The 25,381-nt window shown below is 39.1% G+C and overlaps 1 protein-coding gene across 1 annotated transcript in view; it reads left to right on the top strand.

Moving 5' to 3' along the window:
• The window catches only part of LOC133557816 (dynein axonemal heavy chain 9-like), a 363,451-nt gene that overhangs the window by 198,907 nt on the left and 139,163 nt on the right, over positions 1-25,381 (top strand). Inside the window, exon 39 of the mRNA XM_061908637.1 lies at positions 23,768-23,932. Coding sequence (XP_061764621.1) covers positions 23,768-23,932 — 165 coding nt within the window. The remainder of the gene's footprint in view (positions 1-23,767; positions 23,933-25,381) is intronic.

Here is a 25,381-nt window from a genome sequence, read left to right as displayed (position 1 = left end):
TAGACAATAGTGTCATTGTTTTCCGGCAAAATAAAGACTATATCCTAAAAAACAACTTTTAATTCGATCAGTGCCTACTGTGTTCGGCAATGGAGTAGTTAGTATTATAAATCATAGTTTACTGTGTGGCAGTTGAGGCTTCAGCTTTACATAAGGTTTAAAAGCAACAGTACTGTAAAAGTATTAACATGATATAGAAGAGAAAATTATTTTACACACTGACTTTTTAATGCAGTACCACCTGAGGGATCGAAGGTCCGTAATATCATCGCTTACATGCAGTGTTTTCTCCAGATTCTCTGAACCTTTTGATGATATTATAGACCAAATCATTATATTCTTTTTTTATTTACGATTTACACAACGTGCCAATTTCACTGGTTTTGGGACTTCTAAATAAAACAGAATGCATCTATTGAAGTTTGTTTGAATATATATCTCATTAATTACAGCATGTAATGAATTGAAATGAAGGTATCTCAACTTGAGTGCTTTTTTCAGCCTTTTAGGTGAGATTAAAAAGAGATGAATAACAGACCATAAATAATCACTAATTTTTTAATTGCATGACAGCACTTAAATTGTCAACACAATACATGACAATAAGTGCTTGCATCAACAAGCTATAGGAGTACTCCGATATACATGATTATCATTCTATTACTAATATCTTTGCTAATAGCATCCCAAGATTAGCTGGGATAAGCTCCAACACCCCCCGCGACCACGAGAGGGGCAAGCGGTAGAAAATTGGATGGATGCATGGAAGATGTACTGTGATCCCAAAAACAAACGACAAATCCCACAATCCTGCACCATATAAAGCAGTGAGCATGGGCACTATAATGCATTTTCCCATGTCTATTTATAAGATAATGTTAGAGTTCCAACAGCCATATGCCAGGTGCCCAAATCAACTTTTCAATAACCACAAAACAAAATCTTTTTTGCGACCCCGAAAGGGAATAAGCGGTAGAAAATGGATGGATGGATGGATGGATGAACCGTAAAAGTTTGTATGTGACTCATACTATTTACTATATATACTCTGCATAATATTGGAATATTATGTGCACGGAAACGCAGCAAATGTCACTGCTGGTGGATTAGTGAGCACTGCACATACATCGTCCATGGATTGAATGTAAAGTAAAATAATTGGGTATAAAATCACTTGATCTAAGCTGGAGCACCTAATGATGTCTCACGCTTGTCTCGTCAACAAATCTACTCTTGTTGTGTTCTTGTGTTGGGAAGGAATTGGTTGGTAGAGCTGCGGTGCCACAGCAATTATTAGATGAATCGCTGAAACAGTTGCAGCATTTCACAGACACTCTTGTCTTCCCTCAGAAGATGTGTGGCCTAAATGCTGAAGGGTTTCGAAGTTGACGTGGAGCTCTGGTAATGTCGGACACATTTAGCGGACGGTTGCACGGTTTCTATCTATTAGCAAAACTGTTTCACTTTACATTTTTTTATTTGGTTTTGTTTTGTTTTGTTTTGAGGCAGCATTGTGCGACAAAGGGTTAGTGGGTGTGCCTCACAATAAGAAGGTCCTGGGTTCGATCACCAGGCTCGGGGTCTTTCTGTTTGGAGTTTGCTTGTTTTCCCCATGACTGCGTGGGTTCCCTCCGGGTACTCCGGTTTCCTCCCACCTCCAAAGACATGCACCTGGGGATAGGTTGATTGGCAACACTAAATAGTCCTTAATGTGTGAATGTGAGTGTGAATGTTGTCTGTCTGTCTGTGTTGGCCCCATGATGAGGTTACCACTTGTCCACGGTGTGGCCCGCCTTCCGCCCAAGTGCAACTGGGATAGGCTCCAGCCCAACATAACCCAAAAGGGACTAGCAGTAGAATATGGATGGATGTTTTGTTTTGTATATATGTTCGGATAAAAAGGAAAAAACACGTGCATATCATGGCTGATAGCAAACAGTTCACAATAACGACGATATTCGGTATGGCGATAATCGATATATTGCTCCTAATAACCTATGATTTAGCAATGTGTTTATAGCTGTGAAAAAAATGTAATTGTTTATGTTACAGTATGCAGAATCATTTAACCAGATTACCAGCAGCAATAGTGCAAAAATAATGATATTGTTTCTTTGCAATATGAGGTCTTTTGACAGCTCCTTGGTCTTCTTGTGTTTGGTCTTGACCATGTTAGTGAAGTTGTTTGACTTGAAAAAAACTGTTTCTGTGACAGGTCTGTTTTTAGCCACATAATGAGTTGAGGTTACGAGTAGTACCCTAAAGGTGCAGGACTAACTTGTGTGTATCATGGGCACATAACTGTTGTGTTGCAATCCTTTCTGGTTGGTCAGGAATCAAAAACGTATTACTGTACTTTCTGAACTATAGAGCACACTAGTATATTAGCTGCATCCATTAAATTTTTGGGGGAAAAATGTGAAATTTGTTATTTACACAGAACTATTTTGGTAATTTTTATTTGCGTACCTTATTTGTTACGAAGCAGTGTCTGTAAGATGGCAGTAAAACAGCTGATCAAACAAAACAGAAGTCATCGTCATGGACCCACTAACTGCAGAAGCCAGCTCTTCAATGATCTAAACAGACTTAATAACTCCACAGTGACATTTTGGTGAATTTACCGAGAAATTTGTAGAACTGAAGCAATACAAAAAAAATTATGTTGTAAGTCAATAATACTTACTCAGACACTTGTAAACATGTTAGCATATTAGTTAATATTAACAACGCTAGTGTCATTACATTACAATAGCATGAACAAATATGCATGAAAACACTCCTACAGGCATCACACATGGTTTTAGTAAGAATGAATTGTTTTAGTTATATCATAAAACAAGACCCAGGATAGCCCAGTGGTTTAGGCTGTTCACTCAGGTTGAAGGATGCTGGGTTCAAATCCTGGTTGGGTTGAAATGTACAAATCCCGTTTCCATATGAGTTGGGAAATTGTGTCAGATGTAAATATAAACGGGGGCTTCACGGTGGAAAAGGGGTTAGTGTGTCTGCCTCACAATACGAAGGTCCTGAGTAGTCAGGGTTCAATCCCGGGCTCGAGATCTTTCTGTGTGGAGTTTGCATGTCCTCCCCGTGACTGCGTGGGTTCCCTCCGGGTACTCCGGCTTCCTCCCACCTCAAAGACATGCACCTGGGGATAGGTTGATTGGCAACACTAAATTGGCCCTAGTAGTGAGTGTGAATGTTGTCTGTCTATCTGTGTTGGCCCTGCGATGAGGTGGCGACTTGTCCAGGGTGCACCCCACCTTCCGCCCGATTGTAGCGACCCCAAAGGGAGTAAGCGGTAGAAAATGGATGGATGGAATATAAACGGAATGCAAAGATTTGCAAATCTTTTTCAACCCATATTCAGTTAAATATGCAACAAAGACAACATATTTGATGTTTAAACTGATAAATGTTTTTTTTTTGCAAATCAATCAATCAATCAATGTTTACTTATATAGCCCTAAATCACTAGTGTCTCAAAGGGCTGCACAAACCACCACGACATCCTCGGTAGGCCCACATAAATGATCATTAACTTTAGAATTTGATGCCAGCAACACGTGACAAAGAAGTTGGGAAAGGAGGCAATAAATACTGATTAAGTTAAGGAATGCTCGTCAAACACTTATTTGGAACATCCCACAGGTGTGCAGGCTAATTGGAAACAGGTGGGTACCATGGTTGGGTATAAAAACAGCTTTCCAAAAAATGCTCAGTCTTTCACAAGAAAGGATGGGGCGAGGTACACCCCTTTGTCCACAACTGCATGAGCAAAGAGTCAAACAGTTTAAGAACAACGTTTCTCAAAGTGCAATTGCAAGAAATTTAGGGATTTCAACATCTACGGTCCATAATATCATCGAAAGGTTCAGAGAATCTGGAGAAATCACTCCACGCAAGCGGCATGGCCGGAAACCAGCATTGAATGACCGTGACCTTCAATCCCTCAGGCGGCATTGTATCAAAAACCGACATCAATCTTTAAAGGATATCAGCACATGAGCTCAGGAACACTTCAGAAAACCACTGTCACTAAATACAGTTCGTCGCTATATCTGTAAGTGCAAGTTAAAGCTTTACTATGCAAAGCGAAAGCCATTTATCAACAACATCCAGAAACGCCGGCTTCTCTGGGCCCGAGATCATCTAAGATGGACTGATGCAAAGTGGAAAAGTGTTGTGTGGTCTGACGAGTCTGCATTTCAATTTGTTTTTGGAAATATTTGACATTGTGTCATCCGGACCAAAGGTGAAGCGAACCATCCAGACTGTTATCGACGCAAAGTTCAAAAGCCAGGATCTGTGATGGTATGGGGGTGCAGTAGTTCCCAAGGCATGGGTAACTTACACATCTGTGAAGGCACTAATAATGCTGAAAGGCACATACAGGTTTTGGAACAACATATGCTGCCATCTAATCGCTGTCTTTTTCATGGATCCCCTTGCTTATTTCAGCAAGACAATGCCAAATCACATTCAGCACGTGTTATAACAGCGTGGCTTCGTAAAAGAAGATTGCGGGTACTTTCCTGGCCCGCCTGCAGTCCAGACCTGTCTCCCATTAAAAAGTGTTTTGCATTATGAAGTGTAAAATACGACAGCGGAGACCCCGGTCTGTTGAATGACTGAAGCTCTACATAAAACAAGAATGGAAAAGATTTCCACTTTCAAAGTTTCAACAATTAGTTTCCTCAGTTTCCAAACGTTTATTGAGTGTTGTCAAAAGAAAAGGTGATGTAACACAGTGGTGAACATGCCCTTTCCCAACTACTTTGGCATGTGTTGCAGCCATGAAATTCTAACTTAATTATTATTTGCAAAAAAATAATAAAGTTTGAGTTTGCACATCAAATACGTTGTCTTAATAGTGCATTCAATTGAATATGGGTTGAAAATTATTTGCAAATCATTGTGTTCCGTTTATATTTACATATAACACAATTTACCAACTCAAACGGGGTATTTACACTGCGATGAGGTGGCGACTTGTTCAGAGTGTAGACCGCCTTCCGCCCGATTGTAGCTGAGATAGGCACCAGCGCCCCCCGCGATCCCAAAGGGAATAAGCGGTGGAAAATGGATGGATGGATATATTATAAAACTTACAAATGTTGCTTGGAGTTAAGAATGAAGAATCCATTTGAGTAAAAACGCTGTGGACGGCTAGAAGACTGAACGGCACTGCACTACCAGTAAATGGAAGGACACTGCAGCACCTGCAGAGAGCGAACTCGTCCAAAAGATGGTCCCATAGCACAAACATTAAACCACATTGTTTTTGCTTGTTTATGTTTTTTTTTACTATTTTTATTATTGTCGCCAGAGCGGGAAAATCCATAAATTAGCCGCTCCGTCTTATGTTTTACAGACCATCTTCAGGTCGCTTCTTACTGTCTAATTAGAAAGTGACGTTTGGTTGGCAGTCTTATATACGTGCCTCCACTACGACTGCGTCTTCGCCTCGTACTGTTGTAGTTTTTAGCGCTTCCGTATCGAGTCTACTGACAGATATAAATTCAATCTATATGCTAATTTGTATTAGAAATGGTAACAGCTGAGAAAGTCTGCACCACAACAAGAGGATAGTGGAAAGAGAAGGAACTTATTTACTGCGGACTACAATGACTGACTCATACAAAGCTCTTTGAAACATTTCTACCATATATGGAGATATCTACTGACGTCACAGTTAGGGAAAATGTCACCAATAGGGCAAATTCAAATGGCACGTTTGGAGGAAGTATGAAGGAAAGCAAGATTGTTCTATAAATATCCCCGCCATGCCTCTGTGGTTTGATTTCAAATTTTCATTACTTCTACAGCTCCCAAATATACAAAAACAGGAACCAATAGGTAAAAAAGTTGGTTTTGCAAAATAGGTCCCCTATAATGGTATTTATTCTTTTTTTCTTTTTTTTTACATTCGTGGTTGCTCTGTTGCAACAAAATTACGAAATTAGCATGGGATCAACTACTTTTTTGCCCCACTGTACATTAATGTCTTGACTGGGGATGCATTTTGAGTACTTTACAACCAAAAGAATCATGGTGGACCACAATGATGTTGTTGCATTTGTGCCGTTTTATCAAACTTCTCCAGCAAAGTGTACACTTTGCTGGAGAAGTTGATTAAACGGCTGCAAGCTAATCACTTTGCAATACATCAGTCACATGCCTTAAATTGATAACTGAAAAAACACTAATAAATAAATTTCACATTTTTTATAAAAAGCATGCTTATTCTAACCAAACCTCTCTGTATTTTCCCCTAATACATCTATTATTATATCATGATTAGCATTAAACCAAAGCATACATTGCTTGTACTGTATGTGCGGGGTTGTTGAATCATGTGAAAAAGTAAAATCTGGCTTAAAGGGGAACATTATCACCAGACCTATGTAAGCGTCAATATATACCTTGATGTTGCAGAAAAAAGACTATGTTTTTTTAACCGATTTCCGAACTCTAAAAGGGTGAATTTAGCGATTTAAACGCCTTTTAATTGATAGCCTGTCGAGCGATGACCTTTCACCCGTGACGTCACATCGTGAAACGACCCGCCATTTTCTCAATCTTATTACACGCACCAAGTCAAATCAACTCTGTTATTTTCCGTTTTTTCGACTGTTTTCCCGTACCTTGGAGATATCATGCCCCGTCGGTGTGTTGTCGGAGGGTGTAACAACACGAACAAAGACGGATTCAAGTTGCAACAGTGGCCAAAAGATGCAAAAGTCCCTCGTTTGTTCTGCACACTGTACCGACGACAGCTATGCTATGACAGAGATGGCAAGAATGTGTAGATATCCTGCGACACTCAAAACAGATGCATTTCCAACGATAAAGTCAACGAAATCACAAAGGTGAGTTTTGTTGATGTTATTGACTTAAGTGGAGTGTGCTAATCAGACATATTTGGTCACGGCATGACTACAAGCTAATCAATGCTAACATGCTATTTAGGCTAGCTGTGTGTACATATTGCATCATTATGCCTCATTTGTAGCTATATTTGCATCCAGCCTTTCCCTCCACCCACATTTAATGCCAAACAAACACATATAATCATTGGTTAGAAGGCGATCGCCAAATTCGTCCGCGCTTCCTTTCGTGCCGCTGTCTGTCGTGATATGGCTCAATAGCTTCAGTTTCTTCTTCAATTTCGTTTTCGCTATCTGCCTCCACACTCCAACCTTTCGTTTCAATACATGCGTAATCTGTTGAATCGCTCGCGCCGCTGAAATCCGAGTCTGAAACCAAGCTTCTATGCTATACATTTCTGTACTATCCGCAATGTTTGCTTCTGGTGCACGCAGTGACGTCACAGGACAATAGACGGGTGGATATAACGACGGATAAAATCAGGCACTTTGAAGCCGTTTTTCGGGACATTGGGTGATGGGTAAAAATTTGAGAAAAACTTTGAAAAATAAAATAAGCCACTGGTAACTGATTTTTATTGGTTTTAACCCTTCAAAAATTGTGATAATGTTCCCCTTTAACGCAGTTTGTTGTATTAGCAATACACTGAGAGGAAAAGGCGGGCGGGTGTGAGAGATAAATCAGGAGCTCACTTATCATTTTAATTAACACAAAAGTTGAGAGTCGTGGTGGCAGGGGGTAACCTTTATGAAAAGCCAGCCTGCAGAATGAAGTGTCCTTGTCAGTATGCAACATGGACAGATTAAAATCATATGATAGTCAAGTACAAATTGGCTGTACCTGTTTGTATCCATTTGAGTGACTTGGCACCATTGTATCTTTAATGAGGTTTGCGTGGCTACTGAGATGTATGAGCTCTCATTTAACCCTGGAAAAGACAGGGTAAGGAGCTTGAAATGTCAAGCGTTTTGAAGAGTGCACAGGGGGATCACTCTACAACGTTTTACCTCAAATACTACTTCCCCTCTGCTCCTATTAGCATGGAGATTTGTTTGTGCCAGCAGAATTCTTACCAAAAAACATGTTTATGATATATGCAATAAAATGTTCCACTTCCCAAATTACCTTAAGATTATTGCTACTTGGCATAAAATATGATAGACTGCCATGATTTGAAAATTTTATTAGAAAGAGTCTGATTTGACTATTAACCTCACACTCGAATTGTTGGCCGTTAAACCCATCTCCCTCACAGTGGGAGGCGAGGTGAGTATCTTCGAGGGGCCCTTTGCGTACACAGTGGTTGTGTTGGGAAAATAGATTGATTGCGTTCATCATGTCTTCTTTAAACATTAGTAAAATATTCCAGTGTTCGGACAAAACCTTTTCTGGAAGTAAGAGATCATTCTTACCTGCTTACAGTTGTGGCTGTCAGCCTTCCTCAGAGTGGTCTCTGCATCCTAGTGTGATGTGTCTAAAACAGCTGGCTGTGTTCTGGCCTCCCACGGCTCTTACTACAGTAAACCTATTCGTCTGAACACACAAATCTTTCACTAATAGTGTTGGGGGACACACCGCCGTCAGACACAATGCTCTTTGTGCAACTCCCCGCCTCTGGCCGTCCGAATACTGCCATTGGTTCCCCGGGGCGCGCAGCCTCATCCTTGAGATGTACCTCTCCTCTTGCAAAGGTAATGATCCTTCCGCAGGTTTACATACAGAGTCTTTGTTACAACTTTTACTTACTCTATTTAGTCAAGTTTGATGTCTTCTTAGGGCTGCGCCAGAGCCGAGGAATTCGCTAAACTTACCAATCTATCCAATCACAACCATGTTTGCTTATTAGAGTGGTTTAGTCTTTTTTGAGGTGGGAAAATGTTGCACATGTTTACTTCAATGAAATATTGTATTCCTTTTATAAGTATATTTGAATAACTTGGAAGATTAATCTTATTAAGTGCTAGGTCTGCATCCATTTAATGTTTCTGACACGTAGTGAGTGACCAGTCAGTATATAGTACGACATAAATCTAAGTTTCTTTATTTCACTCGTAAAACCAAAAATGCCATAAATTCCAGTGATCGTCAACTGTAGGTAAAATCTAAGAATGAGATTTGACTACGGACATCCTCAGTTGAAAAATATTTAAATCAGGGAACCTACGGCTCTAGAGCCAGATGTGGCTCTTTTGATGACTGCATCTGGCTCTCGGATAAATCGTAGCTGACATTGCTTAACACAATAAGTAATGAATAATTCCGCTGGTAATCACAGTGTTAAAAATAATGTTCAAAATATAAAACATTCTCATGCATTTTAATTCATCCATCCGTTTTCTACCGCACCTGTTCAAGAAGTCGCATTAATGGTAGGAAGTATTTGATTTATTATTAATTAGCTTCAGAATAACATTGTTATTAAAAATAATAAGAGACTTGTTATACTCTAAAAATGTTGGTCTTACTTAAAAATGCACACATTTAGTTCTATTCAGTGTTAAAAAATATTACATGGCTCTCACGGAAATACATTTTAAAATATTTGGTTTCATGGCTCTCTCAGCCAAAAAGGTTCCCGACCCCTGCTATAAGGGGTGTTATGCTGACTGTTTTTTGATTTTTGTTATTTTTTTCCCTGGCAGAGGGAAATTACAAGTTCCAGAGGAAAGTCAAAAACTAAAACGGACTCAGAACTCGAGTTTATGGGGACTTACTTTGTGAGTGGGTTACACATTCCTCTAAAGAACACATGCACGCTGGCGAGTAGAAGGTCATAGTTGACGCATACAAGCCAATGTCCCCCAGTTAAATGTCCTCCATTCGAAGCAATTCTTTCCAGTGTGGTCAAGTCTGTCTTTAAAAGGCCATGCATCGCATCCTGTTTAGTCACAGTAGAACCTGTTGCCTTTGGCGTAAGTAATAGCGTCAAATTGAAATACTCTAACAAGTTTACTGGATTAATTAGTTTTAACAATGAGCCAAAGTGACTTTCATCACCACAGCAGGAAATGTTGTCATAAAGACAGTATTTAAGCTGTGAGGTGGAACAGGGGATAGTATATGTTCCTCACAATACAAAGGTCCTGAGTTCAATCCCAGGCTCGGGATCTTTCTGGGTGGAGTTTGCATGTTCTCCCCATGACTGCGTGGGTTCCCTTCCTTTCTTCCTCCCACCTCCAAAGACATGCACCTGGGGATAGGTTGATTGGTAACACTAGATTGGCCTTAATGTGTGAATGTGAGTGTGAATGTTGTCTGTTTATCTGTGTTGGCCCTGCGATGAAATGACGACTTGTCCAGGGCGTACCCAGCCTACCGCCTGAATCTGGCTGAGATAGGCTCTAGCGACCCCAAAAAGGACAAGCGGTAGAACATGGATGGATGGATGGGTTCGCGAAACTAAGCACCTCAAGAATAATTTAGCAAATGTATGTATTTGTCATGAGAGCATTACTCTATACCAGTGGTTCTCAAATGGGGGTACGCGTACCCCTGGGGGTACTTGAAGGTATGCCAAGGGGTACGTGATATATATTTTTAATATTCTAAAAATAGCAACAATTCAAAAATCCTTTATAATTATATTTATGGAATAATACTTCAACAAAATATGAATGTAAGTTCATAAATTGTGAAAATAAATGCAACAATACAATATTCAGTGTTGACAGCTAGATTTTTTGTGGACATGTTCCATAAATATTGATGTTGAACATTTCTTTTTTTGTGAAAAAATGTTTAGAATTAAGTTCATGAATCCAGATGGATCTCTATTACAATCCCCAAAGAGGGCACTTTAAGTTGATGATTAATTCTATGTGTAGAAATTTGTATTTATAATTGAATCATTTGTTTATTTTTCAACAAGTTTTTATTTACTTTTTATATCTTTTTTTCCAAATAGTTCAAGAAAGGCCACTACAAATGAGCAATATTTTGCACAGTTATACAATTTAATAAATCAGAAACTGATGACATAGTGCTGTATTTTACTTATTTATCTCTTTTTTTCAACCAAAAATGCTTTGCTCTCATTAGGGGGTACTTGAATCAACCTTTTTAAAAAGGTTGAGAACCATTACTCTAACACAGAGAGTACACCTAATGACTCAGGTTTACAGTACCTGCCCATTACAAAACAGGCTTATTTAACTAAGTGTGCACCCTTTTCTGAGCTATGAACTCTTATCAATAACAACAAAGACATGAGACAATATCATTGGCAGTTTTAAATAACTAATTAATTCACACCTGCGGCCCAGACGAACCTTTATCCAGGAACTTCCTGAATGTCAATCATCAATCAATCAATGTTTACTTATATAGCCCTAAATCACTAGTGTCTCAAAGGGCTGCACAAACCACCACGACATCCTCGGTAGGCCCACATAAGGGCAAGGAAAACTCACACCCAGTGGGACATCGGTGACAATGATGACTATGAGAACCTTAGAGAGGAGGAAAGCAATGGATGTCGAGCGGGTCTAACATGATACTGTTAGAGTTCAATCCACAATGGATCCAACACAGTCGCGAGAGTCCAGTCCAAAGCGGATCCAACACAGCAGCGAGAGTCCTGTTCACAGCGGAGCCAGCAGGAAACCATCACAAGCAGAGGCGGATCAGCAGCGCAGAGATGTCCCCAGCCGATACACAGGCAAGCAGTACATGGCCACCGGATCGGACCGGACCCCCTCCACAAGGGAGAGTGGGACATAGAAGAAAAAGAAAAGAAACGGCAGATCAACTGGTCTAAAAAGGGAGTCTTTTTAAAGGCTAGAGTATACAAATGAGTTTTAAGGTGAGACTTAAATGCTTCTACTGAGGTGGCATCTCGAACTGTTACCGGGAGGGCATTCCAGACTACTGGAGCCCGAACGGAAAACGCTCTATAGCCCGCATACTTTTTTTGGGCTTTGGGAATCACTAATAAACCGGAGTCCTTTGAACGCAGATTTCTTGCCGGGACATATGGTACAATACAATCGGCAAGATAGGATGGAGCTAGACCGTGTAGTATTTTATACGTAAGTAGTAAAACCTTAAAGTCACATCTTAAGTGCACAGGAAGCCAGTGCAGGTGAGCCAGTACAGGCGTAATGTGATCAAACTTTCTTGTTCTTGTCAAAAGTCTAGCAGCCGCATTTTGTACCAACTGTAATCTTTTAATGCTAGACATGGGGAGACCCGAAAATAATACGTTACAGTAATCGAGACGAGACGTAACAAACGCATGGATAATGATCTCAGCGTCTTTAGTGGACAGAATGGAGCGAATTTTAGCGATATTACGGAGATGAAAGAAGGCCGTTTTAGTAACGCTTTTAATGTGTGCCTCAAAGGAGAGAGTTGGGTCAAAGATAATACCCAGATTCTTTACCGTGTCGCCTTGTTTAATTATTTGGTTGTCAAATGTTAGAGTTGTATTATTAAATAGAGCTCGGTGTCTAGCAGGACCGATAATCAGCAGTTCCGTTTTTTTGGCGTTGAGTTGCAAAAAGTAAGCGGACATCCATTGTTTAATTTCATTAAGACACGCCTCCAGCTGACTACAATCCGGCGTGTTGGTCAGCTTTAGGGGCATGTAGAGTTGGGTGTCATCAGCATAACAGTGAAAGCTAATACCGTATTTGCGTATGATGTCACCTAGCGGCAGCATGTAGATGCTGAAGAGTGCAGGGCCAAGGACCGAACCCTGGGGAACTCCACACGTTACCTTAACGTAGTCCGAGGTCACATTGTTATGGGAGACACACTGCATCCTATCAGTAAGATAAGAGTTAAACCAAGACAGGGCTAAGTCTGACATACCAATTCGTGTTTTGATACGTTCTAATAAAATATTATGATCGACGGTATCGAAAGCAGCGCTAAGATCGAGGAGCAGCAACATAGAAGACGCATCAGAATCCATCGTTAGCAATAGATCATTAGTCATTTTTGCGAGGGCTGTCTCCGTAGAGTGATTTGCCCTGAAACCGGATTGAAAGGTTTCACATAGATTGTTTGACGCTAAGTGTTCATTTAACTGCTCCGCAACAATTTTTTCGAGGATTTTTGAAATAAAGGGAAGGTGAGACATCGGTTGGTAGTTTACCATGAGGTCAGGATCGAGGTTAGGTCTTTTAAGAAGAGGATGAATAACCGCTTTTTTGAATGCTAGGGGAACAGTGCCCGAGGAAAGTGATAAGTTTATAATATTTAGCACTGATGGACCCGATAATACAAAGAGCTCCTTGATAAGTTTCCCAGGAAGAGGGTCAAGTAAACACGTTGTTTGTTTAATTCCATTTACACGTTGTAACAATTCCTCTATTGTTATTTCCTCAAAACGAGAGAAACTATGTTGGAGGGCAGAATCCGCCGTATATACAGTCGTATCTGTGTTAATAGAACCCAGTTGTAGCTGGGACGCATTGTCTTTAATCTCCTTTCTAATGACTTCAATTTTCTTATTAAAGAATTGCATAAAGTCATCAGCTGAGTGGGTGGAGCTACTGGAAGGGTTGGGTTAGCGATGCTACCGTACTAAACAAAAGTTTAGGATCGTTTTTATTACGGTGGATGAGATTTGAGTAATATTTAGCTTTAGCTAAGGTAAGCATGCGGTTATAAGTTATTAAACCATCACTCCATGCTTGATGGTGCACCTCAAGTTTAGTCGTGCGCCATTTGCGTTCCAGCTTTCTACATAATAATTTCTGAGCTCTAGTTTCTTCTGTAAACCACGGGGTGCGCTTTTTTGGAGCCTTTTTTAACTTTAGCGGTGCTATGTTATCAATGGTTTCGCGCAGGGAGTCGTTAAAGTTGTTAGTGAGGTTATCAATAGAGCCCACATACTTTGGGAATGGTGCCATTACCGAGGGCAGTAGGTCAGCAAGAGTTGTCGTTGTGGCTGTATTAATGTTGCGGCTGCTATAGCAGTTATTATTATTATTAGTTTGACAAACATGCGTCTGAACCTCGAATTTTATAAGGTAATGATCGGACAATACTTTAGTATACGGGAGTATCGTAACTTTGGAAACAGTGATACCCCTGACAAGCACAAGGTCTATCGTATTACCGTTGCGATGCGTGGGTTCATTTATTATTTGTGTGAGACCACAGCTATCAATTACAGTCTGGAGCGCTACGCACGGTGGGTCCGATGGGGTAATAATATGGATATTAAAGTCCCCCATTATGATTATATTATCGGCGTGTGTCACTAGATCAGCAACGAACTCTGAGAATTCATTGATAAAGTCCGAATAGGGCCCTGGGGGACGGTAGATAACAGCCAGGTGTAGAGGCAGCGGTGTGACAGACCTCATAGTAAGCACCTCAAACGATTTATATTTATTATTTATGTTAGGACTAAGGTTAAAGTTTTCGTTGTATATTAGTGCGACCCCCCCACCCCTTTTAAGCGGACGGGCAATATGCGCATGTGTAAAGTTAGGAGGACATGCCTCATTTAGCGCAAAAAAGTCGTTTGGTTTAAGCCAGGTTTCGCTGAGACCGATGACGTTAAGATTGTTGTCTCTGATAATATAGGACAGGCTGCATGTGTCCTTTGCCATTTTTAAAGAAAGCCTGCTTTCCTTTCAGATGACTGTAAAAGCAGAGATGAATATGTATATCTATCTCAGATTATATCTTCTAACTGCAACAACCCCAGAGTTCTGTTCAAAACTATTAACACTGTCTTTGATGCTCCCAAATCTGTTGGTTTTGATCCTTCTTTTGAATTCTGTAAAAATTGTCTCCATGACCAAATTGTGTCAACTAGAGCCACTTTATCCCATCCTTCATATGACCCTTCTGTTAATCTGCATTTCTCTTCTTTTTCCAATAGTTTGAGCCGGTGTCCTTTTCTTTTTTAAATGACACAGTTAGTCATATGAGCCCTCTGGTTCTCCGGCAGATGCCCTCCCTGTTTAAGGAGGTATTTGCTACTATTGGATCAAGTGTCCTTAACATTATCAATAGTAGCCTCTCTTCTGGAATAGGTCCAGTAGAGTTTAAACATGCAGTGGTATGACCTCTACTTAAAAAACCAAGCCTCGACCCCTCTCTCCTCTCGAAAACCTTAGACCTATCTCTAATCTTCCATACATTTCCAAAATATCAGAGAAAGTTGTCTACAGTCAGTTGTTGCCCTTCTTAGAGGATAATGGTGTCACTGAGCTGTTCCAGTCCGGTTTTAAAGCCCTCCACAGCACAGAGTCAGCGCTTCTAAAAGTTTTTAACGATATCCTCCTGTCAACTGATTCTGGCAAATATATCGTCCTGGTGCTTTTAGATCTGTCTGCTGTGTTCGACACCGTCGACCACGTCACCTTAATCACTCGTCTTGAGAACTGTGTGGGTATTAAGGGCGCCGCCCTCAACTGGTTCCGGTCGTACCTAGCCGAGTTTTTGTGTAAAAATAGACCGTTTTATGTCTTCCACAGCTCCTCTACCACAAATGGTCCACCAGGGCTCAATCCTTGCCCCAATCCTATTTGCGCTTTACCTTCTCCTGCTTGGTTCTATTTTTAGGAAGTATGGCATTGCATTTCATTTGTATGCCGATGATTGCCAGATCTATTTTCCCACGGCACAAAATAACACCGTCATTATTCTCATTGACTGCCTGCACGACATCAAAGCCTGGTTTTCAGCTAACTTCCTGAGTCTAAATGAAGACAAAACAGAAGTTATGTTGTTCGGTCCAAGTCGCTCTCCCTCCCCCAATGTTGACCTCGGCACTCTGACCCCGTATCTCAGCGACTGTGTCACAAACCTGGGGGTAAAGTTCGACTCAGATTTTAAATTCAAAAAACAAATCAGCAGCGTCGTTCAAAAAAGCTTTTATCAATTACGCCAAATAGCGAAAGTGAAACCGCTTCTGTCAGGACATAATCTCGAGAAATGTATTCACGCCTTTACCTCGAATCGTTTAGACTACTGCAATGCCCTGTATGTAGGCATTAGCCAGGCCTCCCTCGCCCTCGTGCAGAACTCTGCTGCTCGTCTGCTAACACAGACGTGAGCACATCACCCCTATATTAGCGTCCCTTCACTGGCTCCCTGTGTATTATCGAATCAATTTTAAATTCCTTCAATTTGTTTTTAAATGTCCAAACAACCTCGCGCCAAAATATCTCTCCGACCTCCTTCAGCCTTACTGCCCCACTCGATCCTAAGATCAGCCGGTCAGCTGCTACTGACGGTCCCTGACACAAGACTGAAAATTAGAGGTGACAGAGCATTCGCCGCTGCTGCTCCTAAGCTCTGGAATTACCTACCCCTGAGTGTTAAACAAGCCTCCACTTTTCCTGTTTTTAAATCTCTCTTAAAAACACACTTTTATTCCTTTGCTTTTAACACTGAGTGATATCCATCCTGCAATGGCGCCCCATTATACACCTGCTGTGAACCTGTTTTTATATTTTATTTATTTATTTTTTATCATGTTCTGTTTGTGTTGTGTTGTTTGCTCGCTTTTCTTATTATCTTTTAACCTGCCCACTGTACAGCACTTTGGCTACCCCTGTGGTAAATTTTAAATGTGCTTTATAAATAAAGTTGATTTGATTTGAATTAACAATCAGCATTAATTGTTTGCACGTGTAGCAGTCTGGTCACCAGCCTGGTCATACTTGGTCAAAGTGCTCTCAGGAAGAACCACAAATACTACAGAAAAAGGCAAAACTATATTGCCAAGAATTTTATCACATGCCATTGGATCATGGTGTCGATTTGAAAAGTCTCCACAAAAAAATGTGATGATTCTGCTGCATAAGGTCAGATCTTGATCATATTTGTGCGTATGAAGATGACACCTTTTGAAACTACGCAGAGGTTCAAATTGAGGGCAAGCATGCAAGTCATACAGTTGCAAACCATATATGCTTGTTAAGCACATCATGGTGGGTGTGGAATGACCAGGCTACAGGCTTTGCCACAGACTGTGTACTAATTTTACTGAAGATCTCTTATCAAAATATCACAACTCATCAAAAGCAAGTAATATTTTCAAGCTTGAACAATTGTGTGCAGTTCACAAATGAAGGAAGCCCAAACTGTCTCGCTTGGTTAAATGTTTGTTTGTTTTACTTCATTCATTTAAAGTCAAACAAAAAAACATTCAACATAACATTTGAAATAAAGAAACAACGAAAATGAGGGGAAAGAAGTAAAATTTATAATATTAGCACCCTACTCATAGTTACAACAATTGTTGTTCAACTCAGAAGACTAGCTCTATACATTCATAACATACATGTTTCATAATATAAAGCAAAAAAAATAAAAATGTAAACAATAATTTACTTCAAATCATATTTTTTCATCATCATGATAAATGTAAACTGTTTTATTTCACTGTCAAGATTGTTCCATTAACTAACTCCTTTGATTGAAATGCTTCTCTCCTTTATGCCTGTTCTAAATCTTCGTTTAGTAAAATGCTCAGTTCCTTTTAAATTATAATTACTTTCCCGTACAACAAATCGGGGAAGCGTTGATCTGTTGGTAGAGCAGCTGTGTCAGCAACTTGTGGGTTCCAGGTTCGATGCCTACTTTCGCCATTCAAGTCACTGATGTTCTTGGGCAAGATCCTTTACCCACCTGCTCCCAGTGCCACTCACACATGTTTAAATGTAGCTTAAAGATGTAGATCATGGGTTTCACTGTGTAAAATGCTTTGAGTCTCTAGATAAATGTGCTATATAAATATGATTCACTTTACTAGCAATGTGTGTATGTGCTTTGTAAATGATTTTCAGGATAATATACTCTACTATTCATCCATCCATTTTCTGCCGCTTTACCCTTTCGGGGTCGCCGGGGGTGCTGGAGCCTATCTCAGCTGCATTCGGGTTCACACTCACATTCTCACACTAGGGACAATTCAGTGTTGCCAATCAACCTATCCCTAGGTGCATGTTTTTGGAAGTGGGAGGAAGCCATAGTACCCGGAGGGAACCCAAGCAGTCACAGGGAGAACATGCAAACTCTACCAATTCATTAAATTTGAGTAAATTTAACTGTTTGAAAATTGGGTTTGTACGTTGTAGGTTCACTTTTCATCTGCAGAAGGAAGATTTTTAGATATTGTACGATCAGTGAATTGTACAAAATATACAATGCTTTTTAATTTATTGATTGAATTTAGAATTTCCTTTACTTTGTGTAAAATAAAAAAACGCTTTAGGGTACTCTAGCCTTTTGGATTGTTTTTATGTGATTTCATGACAAATTATCATTATTCTTAACACCCCAAAACCTGATCTCCTTTGCTCTGTTAACAACTCCTTTGATATACAGTGAGGCAATCACACTTTTCCTACCACGACAAAAAAAAAAATCGTAAATTTAGTTTAACCAGTATTCAAGGATAATCTATTTACTGAAGACCACCTTTTAATTCTGATACATTTGTTTTCAACCACCTCTAACACATTGTTATATTTTGTCCTTAATAAAATAGTGATGTGTCTTCCGCAAATAAAATAAACTTAAACAGTTTGGAAACCATGGTGATATCATTGACATACATAAGAAACAGTATTGGTCCTAGGACCAATCCTTGTGGAACTCCACAAATTATATTATTTAAGGCAGATTTGTTATTATCTTCCACAAACTCTTTTCTTTCCTTCAGGTATTTTCTCAGCCTCTCATGAGCCACTCCTCTTACTCCATATTTATATAGTTTGTCCAATAATATTTCATGATCAAAATTATAAAACGCTCTTTGAAGGTCTACAAAAATACTAAGATTTTTTTTTTTTTATCTATTGCAGTCGACATTTTTTCCGTCAAATCAATTATTGCTGGGATGGAACCCATGTTGACTATTACTTAAAATGTTATATTTATTAATAAATGTATTTAACCTAACAGCAAACAATTTCTGTAAGATTTTGAGAACTGTGGAAGCAGAGATATTGGTCTGTAATTGGGGCTTGTTTCCACTTCTGTAAAGTGGTATTACTTTAGCAATTTTCATATGATCTAGGAATACACCTTTCATGAATGACAAATTAAGAACGTATGTAAAAATTCTACAAATATTATCTATCATTGTTTTTCTCATTACCATAAATTATCAATTGTTATTTAAAAATAGTTTATCACGATTATGCAGATAAAGTCTTAAGAAAATATATTCAAAGAACCTATCGCTGATCTGCATCTATACGTTTGATGATTAAAATTCCTTGAGCTTTAAGGGATTACAGTCAAAATCTAAGGACGTGTTTGTTCAGCCTCTTCTTAAAAGCATGAATACTGCTTGATGTAATGTCTCCAGAGTGGAGAAAGCTCCTGTCGGAGTATTTGGTGTTTGACTTTGATATTTCCAAAGCATGGCTTGGTAGTACTCTACGGGTAATACGACCTAAGATGTGGGCTGGGGGTAGCAGTGCTTTAAGATCCTGCAGGGCAGCTTATAAAGGGCAGTTGTTGCTGCAAGTGCTAGTCGAAGACAAAGTTTGCTGATGTCGAACTGCTGTCGGGCAAATTCCTCATCCACGCCAATGATTTTTAGAACTTTTTTTCGCATGATGTGGGGCTGCCCGAGAGTGGTCTGAGCGGCATTCATCCAGGATAGGCAGAAATACTCCATAATGCTCCTGACCGAGACGTTGATAAGCACGTTCGCAGATGGTGGACAGGTGGCTGGTCCACGTTAGTTTGGAGTCAATACGAAGACCCAAAACCTCTATCTGCTCACATACCCCTATTTTAGTGGCCCCGAAGAACAAATCTGGGCGAGATGGATTCCTCATCCTGGATAGGGTTATAGCCTTGCACTTGTTGGGATACAAAGTGACCTTCCAGGTGTCAGCCCACTTTCTGATGTTATCCAGGTCTTTCTTTAGCGATACAGCTACCTCCAGTCCATTTAATATTGTTGTAGGTGTAAAGACGGTGGAGTTGTCCGCATACAGGAATATGGTGTTCCCACACTGTTCCACATCATCTATGAAGATGGAGAACAGTAATGAGGCGAGAATTGATCCTGGGGGTATGGATGCATTGATGGGAAGTGTAAATGAAGACTGACCAGAGAGCACAACCTTGATGGTTCTTTCTTGAAGGTAGTTCTGTAGCCAGATATGTAGTCTTCCAGTTACACCCTTTGAGGTGAGCTTAGCTCAAAGGCCATTGTGCCAAACCTGGTCAAGTGCACCCTTAATGTCCAATGCAACAACGTACACTTTGCCACCTTTGTTGAGGATGTTGTTCCATGCCTGTGACCAAACTGTAAGGAGGTGTGCTGTGCTGTGGTTTGGTTTGAAACCATATTGTTTATTGGGGATAAGGTCATGGCGGAGGAGATATCTCTGGGGCTGTTTGTGGACAGAGGATTGAATCACTTGACTGATGACGCTGAGCAGGGTTATGGGACGGTACTTTGAATGGATCTGCTTTAGAGTCCCTTTTGGGAATTGAGATCACTCTTGCAGTTTTCCATTGGTCAGAAAACAACCCACGAGAGAAGAGGAGTTGAAAGAGACGGCTTAGGTGACTGGCCAGTTCTGCGGCGCACTCTTGAGGACCCTCGTAGGGTCTAGACCCAGGCCCCACCTGGGTCTAGGTTGCGTAGGATGTTTAACTTTTGGTATTTGTTTAGCCAAAGAAGGGTCGATGTTAACAAAAATTGTAATGCAATTATTTACTATCTCATTTTTGATGTATACTTCTTTATTATCTTAGTTTAAAAGTTTTAGAACCCTGTTAATTATGCCCCATGTACTTTTCGTGTTTATTTTTGGCTAACAATTGACTATTATTCCTTTTTTATTTTTTTAATAATCCATACTAATTAGTTTTTTGTATTTTTATACCTCTACCTCTTTATAACATGTGTATTACCTTTCAAAAATAGTTCCACTGATTTTCTCAACATGTGGTGGGAATAAAATAGTATTTTGTAACACATGTAAGAAATTGCAAAGGGAGCCGGATGTTTTTATCTGAAGTCGCAATTTTGAGAGAATTCCAAGGGTCATACTTTAACAAACTCCTCCTTGGGAATTTCTCCATTTTGGAATCATAAGTACTAAACCAATGGCCTACAATAAATTTGGGAATATTTTAGGCTGTGTTAAAAACTGTTCACATAGCTCAAATCACACGCTGCTGTGAGATTTTTAAATCCTCAACCAGGTGTCAACATTTTATATCAGTGTAGTAAAAGCATTTGATTCAAAGGTGGTTGCAAAGAAGCAAGCGGCTGTCATTTAGTCAAAACCTGCATGAAGTTATGCCACTCATTAGTTGCTTCTGCATTTCCAGACGAATATTTCACAACCATTGACATTGATGAAATTTACACAATAGGAATATTAGCAATGTTATCATTACTCGGAAATAATTGTATACGTTTCTAAATTACAACAAAACAAACAAGGTAACAACAAGGTGGAACAACGCAGCAAATAAAATATGATATTTGAACTATTAACTTGATGTTCATTATAAGTTATTATCACATACCTGATAAAATGAAATGATCAATCCTCAATTCCATACATAGTTGTGCATAATTGTGTTTACCTTCTACTCCCGCTCATGTGTAGGTGAGCAGGTATATCAGAATTATCAGAATGCCTGCCTGCATGTCTCCAAAAAGTGCGTATGCAAGGTTCAAAGTTTGCTGGTCAAACGTTGTCATTACAAAATGGCTTATTAGTGTGTAGGAATGTTTAGAGTCACATTTCATGGTCATATAGGTGTAAAAAGATATTAACCATTGTTAACAGTCATGTAAGCTCCATAGAACGCACTATTACGCTGCACTTAAACTATTATAATAAAACCAAAAATGCCCATGTTGACACAGGACTCTGACTGTTTTAAATTGACAAATACCTCGAGTAACTCATCGTCTTGCTTACTTCTCTCCCTTGATTTGTACAAAGAAAGCAAAACAAAGATAAAACAAGTTCAAGACTGCAAAAACTGTGACAATATGCTGACAATATGTGATATCGTATGATGTCATGCATTTTTTTTTGGTTGTTGACCTTTCAGTGTATTTTCACCGCCATTCAAATATTCATATTCTAGGGTTATTCAACTATTAATCAGGAATCAATTCATAATTGTTTTGAAAGCCACATTTTCCGAAAGCTTTTTTTATTCCGCATAAATCCTAATGCAGGCTCTATCACATGGTATAATTTTTGAATTTATCTCTTTGATAATACTCAAAATTATTCTAAAATATGAATTAAAACAAGGAATATGTATGTGCTAGTCACAAACCCTCCATATAACAGGAGTGTTTGGCCGTTTGACAGGCGTACTGCAAAAATGTTAGTCCCTCCCAAGTTTTATATTCCGAAGCCGAATTCAGCTTACGGTTGATTAGCTTGCTATATGCTTTTCTTATCATATATAGGTAACACCAAAGTAGTCTCCCATTCTATTAATGATGAGACCCATATGTTATTCTAAGTTAGTCACGGCCTCTTATAAGTAAAACTTCAATGCCACTCATTATTGGGCAGAAGCTGCCACAGACTATAATGAAGGACAAAGAAAATTGCTTCCCTCTATCAACTTTGTTCTCCAAGAAATAACGCCTGCCTTTGAACTGACTTTAAATCCCCTCAGTTAAAAAAATAGTAAAAAAACAGTTGAGGTTGGAAATTTCCAAAGTAGAAGTATGTTGAATAAAACTCATTGCGAAAGTTATGTGTATCTTTACATGCATTTTAGGTGAATCTATAATGTATGATGGTAACTGATTTACTGGATTGTGTGCAATCGAAAAGATTATTTCTTCCCGTACATGTATAATTGCTCAGCCTGATGTTGGCAGACTTACCGGTGATGGTGCCAATCTACCTAGTGATTGATGCTTTATCTGTATGCCTGCCTGCTACATTGGTATGCGGCACACAGAGCAGGACGCCACAGCTTTCTGTTTTTTGTTGTCTTCAACGCCGCTTCCATTGAGGTGATAACAAATTCCCACACTATTCATTTCTTCTATTTACAATCTAATTTATATTTTATATCCACACAAAATCATCACAATTCGGGAAATTTGAAAGACCACTGTGTGTGCACGTGCATTTGTGCGGTTAACTATCTCAGCTTCTTGCTAGAACAGTCGGTCTTAACCTTGTTGGGTGTACTGAACCCCACCAGTTTCATATGCGCATCCACCGAACCCTTCTTTAGTGAAAAATAAAATATTTTCAAATTCAAGACAAAGTTATATGATCTTTTACTGGTGCATGAACATCACCTTGTTCGAAGAACAAAACCAACACAGTGCATGAACTCGTAACAAATTACACACCTGCAAATCAGTTTGGGTTCTGCTGTTGCCGTATCCTTAATATGCCGATAGGGAGAAGTTTTCATGTACATGATGAGTCGGGTGTGGCTTGAGTGGAGGCTCCACGGAACCCCTGAGGCAGACTCATCGAACCCTGGTTAAGAACCACTGTGCAAGAAAAACAATGGTTTCATCACACAGAGGGTTATTTTGCAGAGCATGGCAACGTTTGATGTCAGCACCAAGTCGGAAGCCGGCTAATCTGTCCCAGAGTATTCCTGTCTTGCATCTGCATCTTGCATCAGGTTATTGATTACAGTAGCTCTGCCTTCGGCATGGCCTTCAGTATTTATGTCTAATATTGATTTGAACTTTCAGCATATGCAATCACCTCTGACAATAAAGACAACAAAACCCCGAAAGAAACTCAACAGCATACCATACCAACATACAGTAATTTGTAAAACTCTTTCATAACAACTGCAGATGAAAACAAAAAGGTGCACCAAAATATGTAAAACTAAAGAAAAACATAAAATATGGATACTAGTGTCACAACAAAGCACTTCATTAACATTTTTATCTTCCCTTTTCTTTTAGTCCAACCTCACGAAGCAGCAAAATGGTTTCAAGATCACTCTGAAGATGCTGGAGGACAACCTGCTCTCTCACTTGTCTTCAGCTTCAGGAAACTTTCTGGGTGACACAGAGCTAGTGCAAAACCTGGAAACAACCAAACGCACAGCTGCTGACATTGAAGAAAAGGTTCCGTTTTTACTTTATTTTTTTTATCTTTGCAGGTTTTGATATGCATTATTATGTATTTATTCAGATAGATACTTTGCTGACTATTATATATTTAACAGTGAAGTTAAAAAAAATACTGGAAAGGAACATCTATTATCACCACTTCGCCCATAAGAACACAGACCTATTTGGTTTCGAAACAAAATGATGGTGGATTTAACACATATGAGTCATTTGGAAGTTATGTTTTAATACTACTACAGTAAATGATGTGTGATGTTACAGTACATACACAGTATGTTACATTGTTCCTAAACTCAAAAATAACTCAACTTGACAATTTAAAAATGTACTTTAAATTGAAACAAAGACATATACCATATTATCCGGACTTTAGAGAGCACCGGGATACAAGCCGCACCAACTACATTATAGAAGAAAACATAGTTTCCATACTGTATATTAGCCGCACCGGAATAATAGCCACATTATATGCATTGTGATATTCGGTATTTACACAGAAATATTTTGTAAAAGTGTATTTACATAGCTTAATTGTTTCCAAACAGTGTCTACAACACGGCAGTAAAACAACTGATCAAACAAAGCAAAAGTCATCGTCATGGACCCACTAGCTGTAGAATCTAGCTCTCTAATCAGCTTAACAAACTAAATAACTCGTAAACATATTAGCATAATAGCTAATGCTAAAGACTTTAGCTTCATTACATTACGATAGCTTTCATAAATATGCATGAAAACATTCCTACAGACATCACATATTGGACGATTTAGTAAATAAGAATTTTAGCTTTATTGTAAAACTTACAAATGTTGATTGGATAGAATATGGAACTGTGTATATATAAATATATGTATATGAACGTGTGTGTGTGTTTATATATATATATATATATATATATATATATATATATATATATATATAGTCTATATAGTCTATATATATATATATATAGTCTATATATATATATATATATATATATATATATATAGTCTATATAGTCTATATATATATATATATATATATATATATATATATATATATATATATATATATACACATATATATTGCGTGACGATTGCGTGGCATCATGATGCGGGTTCGTTCTCTCAGAGATGCAGTCGGGCTTCAGACACAGCGTGAAGGTAAGAAACTGATTTATTTAACATTAAAACAGACTATGAAACAGAAAAACTTGCAAACATGGGAGCTAGAAAAATAACAAAGACTTAGCGTGGAAGCAAGCTGGTTGCTTACAGGAATACGGGATCGGATTCAAAGTCGTCACTGTTGTGAAACACAAACTAGGAAGCAAGGCTGAATCAACGGAAAAGGCAGGCTTAAATAAGGACAGCAATCAGAAAACAGGTGCGCGTCAAAAGCAAGGGGCAGGTGAAACTAATGTGTAACTATGGTAACGGACTAAACAAGGAAGTACAACCAGG

This window comes from Nerophis ophidion, linkage group LG08 (genome assembly GCF_033978795.1).
Source record: "Nerophis ophidion isolate RoL-2023_Sa linkage group LG08, RoL_Noph_v1.0, whole genome shotgun sequence".
Taxonomy (NCBI): Eukaryota; Metazoa; Chordata; class Actinopteri; order Syngnathiformes; family Syngnathidae; genus Nerophis; species Nerophis ophidion.
Note: the sequence above shows the minus strand (reverse complement) of the source record. Positions and strands in the feature narration are given on the sequence as shown.